The sequence below is a fragment of the Parasteatoda tepidariorum genome, chromosome 5 (genome assembly GCF_043381705.1).
Source record: "Parasteatoda tepidariorum isolate YZ-2023 chromosome 5, CAS_Ptep_4.0, whole genome shotgun sequence".
Classification (NCBI taxonomy): Eukaryota; Metazoa; Arthropoda; class Arachnida; order Araneae; family Theridiidae; genus Parasteatoda; species Parasteatoda tepidariorum.
In genome coordinates this window covers 93111526-93123640 of record NC_092208.1, presented here as the reverse complement: position 1 = coordinate 93123640, position 12115 = coordinate 93111526, and the positions used below count along the sequence as shown (strand labels likewise).

The 12115-nt window shown below is 26.1% G+C and overlaps 1 protein-coding gene across 5 annotated transcripts in view; it reads left to right on the top strand.

Moving 5' to 3' along the window:
• The window catches only part of LOC107440814 (uncharacterized), a 651143-nt gene that overhangs the window by 8031 nt on the left and 630997 nt on the right, over nt 1-12115 (top strand). For all 5 annotated transcript variants that reach the window (XM_071180814.1, XM_016053861.4, XM_016053866.4 and 2 more), the window contains exon 7: nt 3202-3308. In XM_071180814.1, coding sequence (XP_071036915.1) covers nt 3202-3308 — 107 coding nt within the window. The remainder of the gene's footprint in view (nt 1-3201; nt 3309-12115) is intronic.

Here is a 12115-nt window from a genome sequence, read left to right as displayed (position 1 = left end):
CCCCTTTGCATTGCAACATTTGTAGTTGTTGTATTTTTCTTTGCATTGCTACAGTTATACTGTATAATTTAAAATTATAAAAAGTAAAGCTTTCTTCTATTGTTGACCAATGTGTCACAGAAAACAAGATTTTGCAATTTTTAATCAACAACATGTATTCAATGTGGTCATCATTGCTCACCAACTTTTTTTGCTTTATACCTTTTAATAATCTGTATCAAGCCAACACAGGGTATTAAACCCTCAACCTTCACAATGACAGCTTTTAGTGCTCTGTGTCATTGCAGCTTAAGTTAAATATATGGGTTTACTTTTGGTACTTAAATTTAGGTTCAAATTTTCTTGAAGTTCTATTAATTAATTTTTAGAAATGTAAATGTTTTTCTGTAACTAACAGTTTTAGGAAAACTTCTTATTTCTACTGTTTATGCATATGTAAATGTTTACTAATTTGTCATTAGCTTAATAAAATGAAGTGTTACTTGCATCTCTATCAGTTATGAATCTACAACCTTGTTTTTAATAATTATGATGATAATTTTTTAAAATCTAATTTTGTATTAATATTTTTAAATATGAAGTTTTTTTTAATTATTTTATTTTAAGAAAGGACAAGCTTTTACCATTATTTTCTTTGAGGCATTTGTTTACTTCTCTGGTAAATTACTATTTTTGCATTTATAAGCTTTGTTAAGGTTTATATTGGTCTAATATAACTAAATGCTACTTTTGTACAAATAAGTATTTATAAATATGACTTTATATTATACAAATAAAGTTTACCATTATTATTTCATCAATCTGTTTTGCTTGTTTTAAATTGAAAATATTTAGCTTTATTATTTAAATAAATTTTTCAAATGGCAAGTTTTTACTAATAACTTAGATTACTTTTTCTAAACTTAAATTTCCTTGCAACATTACTTATGTTAAAGAGCAAAATTTTTTTTTTTTGCTCTTTAACGCTGGTTTATCTTACTTTGTATTTCAGCACAAAGGTCGCCCTTATGTGTATTTACTACTTATGTCTTTGCTTATTTTAGAAGTTTTATTACAGTTCTTTTCTAGTCCATTATAGCTTTAATTTTTTACTTTAAAAGCTTTAAAGTCCACCATTAAAAGTTATTACTATGTTTTTAGTAATTATATCCATACTTTCAGAATTATTATTTTATTATTTAGCTCAGCATTTTGAAAATTTTGAATTTGTCTTTTTTTTTTATAAATGAAATTCAACTTTTGAAAAAAAAATTAGCCACTCTTTAGATTTTAAAGAAGAAAATGTTTAGTTTTAAACAGTTATATGTACAATACTCTTTAGTAATGACTAGTATGTCATTACTTAAGTTTGTTATAAAATATTTACATCATTTCATGAATATTTATTACTATACTTTTAGTCATTACCACAATAATTTTAATTTTGGAATACCAGTGTAGCATTTTGCAACTTTTGAGTTGAGAAACATTTTGATACATTCTCTTAACTTTAAAGAAAGAAAATGTTTTGTTACAAACAGTTATGTATAAAACTCTTTTCAGTATTTACACTAATATAGATTGTGAAGGTTTGTCACTAATCTAGTACATCTAATCTTTTGCACAGTTATCGATATTTATTGCTATACTTTGAATTACTTACTGCAATAATTTTAAAATAGCTTTTGTATTAAGCAGTTTTCTTTCTGACACTTTTTTATTGCAAAAATTTTGATCTGCTTAATTTTTTGAAAAGAAAATATTTTGTTATTAAAATTCTTTCCGCAACTGTTAATAAGTGCATACGCAAAAGTTTTAATGCAAATTAGGTATTAAGACTTTTCTATTCTATCTATCTATCTGTTATGTTTTAAAAGCAAGTTTTCAATGTTTATCAGAAAAAAACATTTGTGTGTGTGTGTATATATATATATTGCTTGTTAANAGAAAGAAAATATAATAAGCTACAAATAATTAATGTGCAAAACTATGTTTTCACTCTCTTTCAGATTATGAAAGTTTTTACCTAATAACTGAACGCAATTTATGCACTCCATTTTTCTCTATCAAAATATTATGCAATTTAAACTGTTTTTAATATTTAAAAAAACGAAATTCTAGATTTATATGATTTTTATCTTAACCCTTTTGGCCCCATCGGAACATATATGTCCCACAGATATTTCCAAAAAAATCCTAATCTTTAAAAAAGTCTGAATTTTACATGAACACATGTCTCACTGGTTGTGTTAATATTAATATTTTAGCCTAATTGTTTAGTCTAATGGGCAGAATATTGTTATTTTTACCTTATATGATCTATTAAAGTAATAATTTATCTTTTTATTAGAAAAAAAACTGCTCCTAAAGAGGTTTAAAAGCTTTTATCTATTCTTTAAACTATTTTTTCTTAAAACTATTTTTAGTACCCGTTTAGATTTCAAAAGTTTTTAACTATTTTATTCTAATTATATCTTTACTTTTATGTTTATGAATATATTAAATTCTATGATTTTAATATTCAAAGCATTAATGTTTGTCACATAACCTTTATGATATTTCTTATTAAATAGAAATATAAACATTTTTACTAACCAAGCAAATTCATTCTCACATTAAATAAATCAACGGTAACCATAGTTCATAAATCTTACCAACATTCTCTAAATGAACAGGTCTGACAATTTGTGAATAAAGTTTATTCAAGAAAAAGTTGGGATCGTGAAATGAACTGCGCCTAGAGGGTTTGTAAGCATGAAGTGAAAGTTTAGCATAATTTAACTAATTTGACTCTAGTATTAACTTAGTATAAAATGATAGTTTTCAGTTGTTTTGGAAAACATTAAAAAAATGTTCTAATAATTTATTTTCGTATTCTACAATCATCACTTAGAAAAATATACTTGAAAAATAAAATCTGTGTTAATTAGGAAAGTTGTATCAAGTTGTTTCATTAGCAATAATGCTTCAATTGTGTTATTTTATGATTACCTTTTATTTTTATTATTTGGTTTTTGTCATTCATTCAGATATTACTATTCGGTTTTTATGACTATGCAGTGATAAAAATATCTGTAGTTGATCTAACTATATGCGCTGAGCTATAATGTTGCTTCTTAAATATTAATGACTTATAAAAATTATAATTATAAAAGTATTAATAGCAAAACATTAGTTTAATAACAAAATAATTTTATTTATCGTTTATTTAATTTTATGCAGCTATGGATGTCAGTGCAGATCTTTATGAACTTGCCCGAACTCCTTTGACTGTTGTTTCTGCTGGTGTGAAATCAATTCTCGATATTGACCGTACTTTGGAATATTTAGTTAGTAGAGATTTGTTTGTTTCAATCATATATATTTCAGAAAATATGGGAAATATTTGAATGTATCACTGTTGTTTTCTTCTCTATATTCTTTTTTTTTTTTTTTTTAACAAAAAAATTTTTCTTTTTGCTTTTTTATAGTAACAGAACTGTGTTGCAATATAAACAAGAATATTTATTGTGTTTGAGAATGTTTTCAATTTTCATAGGTCTGTATAAAATCTTGTATAAAATCTCGTTGGGATATTTTGAAAATTAGGAACAATTGCATTCTTTTCTTTCAAATACCCGAAAAATCACTAATCTTAGAATTGTTGGCTTGAGAAATGTTATTGCGACACAATTTGAAAAAACTCTGGCATCTATTATAATTATTCTTTTCAAAAATTCCTTTTTTTTTTTCAGCAGAACTTTTATTTGATATTTTCACTTAGTGATATTTGGTTTCTCACAAAATTCTATTTTTAACTTATCAAATAAAAAGAAATATTTTATTTATTTATTAATTTTTTTTTTTTACTAAAAACTTGCTGTATATAGATAAAATAATATGGTCAGGAATTAAGTTGAAATTCTCAAATGTGTAGGAAAGTCACAGAATTTCTGAAATTAAATGGGAGTTAATTTTTTTGTATTATATACATTGTAATATGTAAAACAAATAAGACAAGTTTCATAAACATTTTCTTCTCATTATTAATGAAATAATGCATTAGTTTCAAATTCTACAAAGCTATAATCATTTCTTATTTTAATCTTATTTTTTAATCACTACATTCAGTAAGAACGTAGTGAACAACTCTGTTTGGATATTATTATTATTTCAAAGGAAATTTAGAACCTTTGGAGTAATTTTCCTATATTCTTTCATGTTCAGATAATAAATTGAAGTTAATTTTGTATATAGTAATGGTCTATAGTAATCAAATTAATGTCAATAAACTTAAAATAAGATTAGAATGTAGAATAACTTCTGAATTTTTCTAATCATTCTGTATATGTAGTATGTTTATCTGCCTTATCTTGTAAGTTTGAGACCCCGTGTAAGGGTCAAGCATTGTGACATACAAACTTAAAATACAGATGTTTTTTTTTTGGAAAAAAAATTTAAATCAATATGTATTCATACAAATATGAGAATGGAATCATGAAAATGTTTCATTGTTTCATCGTTACGTAAAAACAAATGTCTTGACAATTTTCCCTAATCACAGCAAACTTTATTTTAAAAACCGTACATCATGCTTATTTATATAATTTTTTTAATTTTCATAAATTGGTTTTTCGTAATCTGTACTATATTTTGTCTGTCTCTGATACACGACTGAATTTAATCTGATTTAATAGCTTTTAGGCATTATTTTTAAAATTCTATATCTATTTTATAACCAGTCTGTATATTTTGGATGTTTAACTTAGTTATTTTGCAATTTTTTTTTCTCGAGAACTACCAAATCAATGATTAAGACAAAAGAGCATTTTTTAAGAAAAACCAATTTGAAATCACACTACATGAAAAGAGAATCGGGGAAAAAATATGCATAGTTAGCCGTCTAATGTAAAAACATTTGTGTCGTATTATAATTTTTATTTAATGACAAGCATTTTTAATGCAAAACCAAACTAAATTTACACTACATGTTTGAGGAATCATGAAAACCTTTCATACTTAATTGTCTGACAAAAATAAATGTCATGATATTTTTTTCTAAGGTCCTTATAAGTATTTTTTTGTTAATCGTGTTTATTTATATTTTTATTTTTGAAAATTGCCATTCTATACTCTACCCACTAAAGCAACCAGAAAATAGATGATGTACCAGCTTTTGTTATCATCAGCTGCACAAATTGCAGTGAATTCAAGGCTAAGGAAGATCCTTTTGCAGGTAAATAAATAACTCATAATTTAAAAATTTTTTAGAAATAAAATTTTAATTTCTGTTCCTTCTATAATATTGATTAGACATTTAATTTCTTAAAATTTTAGGTAACCTGATCTAAGTTGGCACTGATAATAAGACAGAGAAGACGGAAGTTTTTATTTCTTTCGGAAGTTTTATTCCAGTAGTTAATTAAGTAAGTTCCATTTAAATTTTATTTATTTGTTTTCCAAGTCAATTTCTTTTAATTTAGATTTTTATTTTGTTTGCTTTGTTTCTGTGTGAAATAAAATTTTTTCTGTACACCTTTTTACCGTTAAGATTCACTTTTTTATTCTAGTTCTGTGTTTTTCCGAACTGACATAATTTCTGAAACTAACCATTTTATAACTTTTTTATTTATTTTGTCTTATCTACTTTTACTTTAAAAATTTGTTGCTTAAAGATAATAAAAAAAAATTTTTTTTTCTGTAAAACTATTGCTAATACTTTTTTTTCATGTTATTTCTAAATAATTTAATTAAAATGATGTAAAATTCTAAATACAGTCAGGTCCCGTTTTAGCGAATTCCATGGGACCGAAGCTATTTCTACGCAATAATGAAAATTCGTTATACCGGTATTACGAATTTTCAACATTAACAAATATTATTTCGTTACATTGGGATTACTATTCGTAAGCAAAATCAATTTACAGTTTTGATATTATATTTTTAATCTAGATTTGGGAAAATATCAATGTAATATTAAAAGAGCGCACAAAGCTAATGTAAACAATGAATTTATTAACACTTACTAATTAGGCAGATACATAATCAGTAATTTTTTTCTGAACAAATGATTTAGAACCAGTAGAAATTAAAAAATTTTCCAAATTATGTACATGTTCAAAAAAAGTATCTGAAAAGTTTTTTTTGTGCGTATCTCTTTACAACTTCCAAATTGGCCAAGGCTTGTGAAGCTGTAGGTACATTGTTTTCTTCTGGACATTCTTCATCATCGCTGCTGTCTGAAAGTGATTTTTGTTTGTTTTCTTGAATCATATGTACAATATCATTGTCTGTCAATGCTTCGCATGTTCTAGCATCATCATCTGCAGTCAGAAAATCGTCAAGACTTCGTTTGGCACTGATGTTTCTTTTGTCACATGTTCCCATAAAGGCTGCAAATCGATGATAACATCATTAATTTCATCGACTGTTTCATTGTCAATTGCCGAAATTAAATTTGCTTTCTTCCATCCATTGCACATGACTTTTTGGCTAATGTCTTTCCATGCTTGTTCTTTGTTTTCGATTTGCACAAGCATACGCCTCAGAAGTTGTGTTCGATACTTTCCCTTTACCACTTTAATTATACACTGGTCAAGAGGTTGTAAAATTGACGTACAATTAGGAGGAAAGTATTCGATGTGAATACATTCCAATTTTGGTGGCTCATTGTGGGGAGAACAATTATCAATAAGAAGCAGAATTTTTCTTTTCTTACGTTTCATATCTTCATCAAACTTAACCAACCACTCATTAAATATTCCAGTCGTCATCCACGCTTTGCGACTAGATCTATAATCACAAGGTAGTGAATTTACATTTTTTAGGCACCTAGGTTTGGCAGATTTGCCGAAAACCTTAACTTTTCTCTTTTCAGTGCCTGACATATTGCAGCAAAACAATGCAGTTAAACGCATCTTTGAATTTCTGCCTCCAATGCATTTATCCTTTTTAAACGCCAAGGTTTTGTTTGGTAACAACTGGAAAAAAATTCCCGCTTCGTCTGCATTGAAAACATCAGAAGGATCATAAGACCTAATTGCATCCGATATTTTTTCTGATTTCCAGTCATTCACAGCTTTTAAATCAACAGAGTTAGCTTTACCACAAATTTGCTTTGCAACAATATCATAACGTTCCTTGAATCGATTCAACCAACCAACTCTTGCTTGAAAATTTTCGTTTCCAAAAGTTCTTGCAAATTCTAAAGCCTTTTCACGAATGAGGGCCCGGAAATTGGAATGTTTCGGGAGCGAATATCCTGGAACCATGCAAAAACATCTACATCTTGAAAATTTGAAAGTCGTATCTTTTTTCTATGTGATCCGATCAATGCTGATTGCACTTGCTGTTCCAACTTCGTTCGATTTTTTAAAAAAGTAGATAGAGTAGATGGGGATAGTCCATACTTTGTCGCAACGTCAGCTTTTTTTATCCCATGATCAACTTCTGAAATAATTTCCAGCTTTTCCTTAATGGAAAATTGTTTACGCTTTTGACCACTCATTATGCTGAAGAAGGAAAACAAAATGCTTGCAAACGTTGAAAGCAGACAAACTGATTTAACTAACCTTCTCCTATTGAAGTTGCAAACCACTCTGGTAATTTTCTGAAACTTGTTTACACCCCTTTTACACCTTGAGTTCTTAGAACAGCTCTCTCCCCCTCTCCCCCCCTGTTGTAATTCAAGGAAGGAATTGTTCTGCTAAGGGTGGTCACTTTTAATCTATCATTCTTCACAAGCCCTTTCTATTGAATAGAATTCTCTCTTTTAAAAGCATGTGTATTTTGACTTCTTAAAACATGAATGAATCAATGCAAGGGTCAACTCAGGGTGGTCTCTTTCCAGTGATTCTTCTTTTTTTGACAGGTTTTTCACATTTGAAACTTATTAGTATTTTAAGGGTGATAAAACATTTCATTTCTGAGAACATTTTTGAAGAAATGTGTCTTGTTCATCAAAGAAAATAAGACCTGGTGTTCATTTTCGCCTTCGCTAAACCGGATAATTGATTTCGTAATATTGGTATTTTTTATACATTGTTTACATGGAAATACATTTGGGGATTCGGAAAATATTCGTTACTTTGAAATTTTCGCTATTTCGAATTTCGCAAAAACGGGATTCGACTGTAATGAGAAATTATGCCTGCTATTTTTGAATATAAGCCCATCTGTGTAGTATACGAGTATTTCTTTAAACATTTATCCAAAATTCTAAGCAAACATATATAAGCAGACAGAAAAATAAAAAATAAGACATGCTATCTTTGTATGTAACTTTAAACTTCCCTCTTAGTTTATATGTATGAAAATAAAAATCCACTGAAAGTCCCATCCAATCGTTTCTTCCTACTTTTGTTCTCCCCCCTCTCCTCAAGCTTTTCAACATTCTAGTAATTTGACTTTTCACATAGTAATTTGACTTGGTCAATGTAAATTGGGCGTTAACAGCAAGAGTTATCTGAATCTGTCACACTTTACTTATTTTTGTTGGTTTGTTATTCTAATTGTTTACTGTTTTATGACGAAAAGCGTGCAGTAAAAAAATCTTATTAATTTAAAAAATATTTTTGTCCTATTGCTATTTTTATACGTTTCTTTTTCACTTTATTTTTAGGCATTTTATTTTCAACTTTTGTTATTTACTTTATGTTATTTGTATCTTCTACTATGTTATATCTTAAATGTTATTGAGTCATATTTAATAATCATATTGTCTTTAAATAATTTATTTTAAAAGTTTTAAAATAAAAATTTTATTTTGGAAAATGTAATTATAAATTTACTAAAAGTGTAATAAAGCCCTCAGCTATGTTATTTACACTATAAAAAATAAATAAGCCTGCATTTAAAATAATTTGTGTTTTTAACTTTTTAGTCTTAATTCTAACAGTAGTTTGCAAATGTTGACTGCTATCTACTTGAAATCAAAGAGTTTTAAAATTTAGGTGATGGCCTTTAACTCCTTGTTTAACCAATAACTTCTGTAAAACTAAATAAAAAGCAATCTAATGAATGAAAAAGGCTAATGAATTTGAGGGTGCTTCTACTACAGACTAATGTACTTGAATAAATTACGTTTTTTTATAAATAACTTTAGTTTTGTTATTTACCTTTTGAATTTGACTAAGAATGGTAGATATAAAATCTGCAACTCAAATACAACTCTAATGAGCCCAAAGCACATTTTATTTTCATCAGAAATTAAGTACAAAAACTTCAAAACAAAGTGTTTTTCTTCAAAAATATATTTTTAATATTTGTTAAATTTTCGAATTTTATTAAAAGTTTTTTATTTTTAAATAAAGTTCTATATTTTTTCATTATTTAAATATATTTTATAGAATGTTTTTTTTTATGATTAAATATATTATTAAATATTCATTATTGGTTGTAAAGTTTATGCAATTGTGTAATTTTTTTTATGTAGTGCTTCTTTACCTTGTATTCAAATAAAATTTGAATTTGACAATTTTTAGAATTTATATAATATTATTATTTCAACTTAGTTTACATATTCTGCATTTTCATTTATACATTTATTTTAATATACTTTTTGCTTAGTAGTTCTTAATGATTAAATTCATTTACTTTCTGATTGTTTTTTTTTATTTACAGATTTACAGACTGAAGAAGCCCTTGCATCTCATTTTTTCACAATCAATTTAAAGAAATTAGAAGATTGATTTGAAATGAATGGTTGAATTTTATTTTATCGAAGTTTTACTCTGTTTCTATCTTTCTGGAATATACAGTCTTTCTAAATGACAGTATTAGTTTAACTGATAGTTTATTGTTATGTAGATATGTATTTTATTATATTTTATTCACATGTTATTAATATGTTGATTTGTTCTTAATATGTTGATTTGTTCTTAATATGTTGATTTGTTCTTAACATGTTAATTTGCTCTTAATATACACTTACATTGATTGTTAAATCTTTATTTACCTAATTACTATAAATTAACAGGAAAAAACTTAATCTTTTATTATTGTAACTAATATTTAGCAATATCTTCCCCTTTTCTATCTTCTCAATATCTTCTACTCAATTTTGCTGTTTTTATAGAAGTATACTTCTTTTTTTTTTTCTTTTTTTTTTAATCCTGTTGTGTTTAACAATTAATTATCTCTTTTCATTATTTAGTCTAAAAAGTTTTGTACTTTTTTGTTTAAAAATAATTTCTTGTCATTTTTCTTCTCTTCTTTAATAATAATTTTAATTGAACATTAAACATAGTTAATAATTTAACAATGTTTTATGGTAAAATATGTAATACAAATATGACGTATTTTGCTAAATCTTTTGACAATTTCTGTTTTTGATTATTCAGTTTACTAAGCTGTAAAAATTTAGTGTTGTTAAGCATAACAAATCTCAATTTTAACTGGAAATAAATTTTATTGTTAAGATGAGCACTTCAGAAATTTATTTCTCAAACTAACTTAGTAAAATCTATGCTTTTGAACAGGAATAATTTTTACTATTACTTATCTTTAAAATGATGCTCCATTTGTGTTGTTTGTATTTGTGTTAAAACCTTTTTTTCAAATAAGACAGTAAAAATCAAGTTTTTTTTTAAATGAAAGCCTGTTTTAAATTTAATATTAAAGCGGATAGTTTTGAAATATTTTCACACATTTGCATGCACTTAAAAACCTGTGTTTTATTTTTAGAACATGAATATCTTCGTTAAAGAGTCCTTTCTAATACTGGTGCTATATGTTCTTCAATCAAATTGTAAATTTCACAAATATATGTTTATTTATCAAACCAAAGTCACTGAAATTTTAATCTTACGCTTGACCTTAGTTTTTCAATCAAAACTAAATTTTTAATGTTACATTTTAAAAATTCATCTTTGAAAGTTATACTTTAAAAAAATGTTATATTTAAGTTACTGTACTATATTTAGGATACAATTATTTCTCGTTTAGTTTCCAGCTGTAAAATAATCTCATTCACTTGTCAGTGGATCTGTGTTTTTTTTCCTTTTTAAAATTGCAGCCAACGATAGTTTTTTTTAATGGGGAAAAATACCTTAACTATGCAATGCAGAAATTAGAACAATTTAAGAAATTTGATTAGCAAAACCTATAATTTTTGAACTCTAGTATTTTCTGTGTGTGTTTAAATGATCCCATAGATTTTATCTTAACTTTCAACATTTTCCATCATTAAAACTTCAAGCTTTTTTCTTTTTCCTTTTTAAAAGTTGTAATAATCCTTTTTTAAAAATATATATATATATATATATATATATATATATTTTTTTTTTTTTTTTTTAAAAAGGGCAAATTAAAAAAAGAAAGATTTACGGATACTTTGAAATAGATTGGTTTCTGCAGCTTAGGGACGGCCCATTACAAAAGACGTAAACAAACGGTTAGATAGTTTAAAAACGCCTTTTTGAATCGTTGGCATGATTTTTGGCAGGAAATTACTTTTTCCAGCAAGAAGTCTTTCGCCTTAAAAATATCATTTTACATGTGGCAAATGCTGGATATTATTTGATTGCATCAAAATAATGTGAATAAACAGGGTTTAATTTAGTTAGTCGCAATCAACGATTTCACTACTCTTAACCGATTGAAGATTGCTGAAAACTTATCTTTTTTTTTTTTTTTNACAAGCTTGATTTTCTGCAAAGGGTGTTCAAAAATACTTGTTCTTTTTTCCCCGCAATTTATTGTAAGTCTCTTAAACCCCTGAAAACTGGAAACCTTATTGTTTTGTAAGAAAAATCACATGAACCTCTAAAGTAACAAAATAATCCTATTAGTATTTCTTGAGAAATTTCAAAACACGACAAAAACTGAAAGTGTCTGTTCCATTATTGTAGGGTAGCGTTTATATGGATATAAAAGTATGAATAATTTATTATTATATTTAAATACATATAATGTTAAAAAGTTGAAATTTCTCTATTTTAAATATGAATTATTGAGTTTAAAAAATTCGATACATAATCAAAGAGTTTATTTCAAGAATTTCATTCACTTAAATGCATAATCATATGGAAAAGGTCAGAATAACTATGATATTTTAATACAGTAATTAACTCCAAAGATGTTTTAAGAATTATTTGTATTAAATATTGAAAAAAGCGCGCTTTGTTCAAGTCTTCGGAAAGAAACATTACTGAAGATG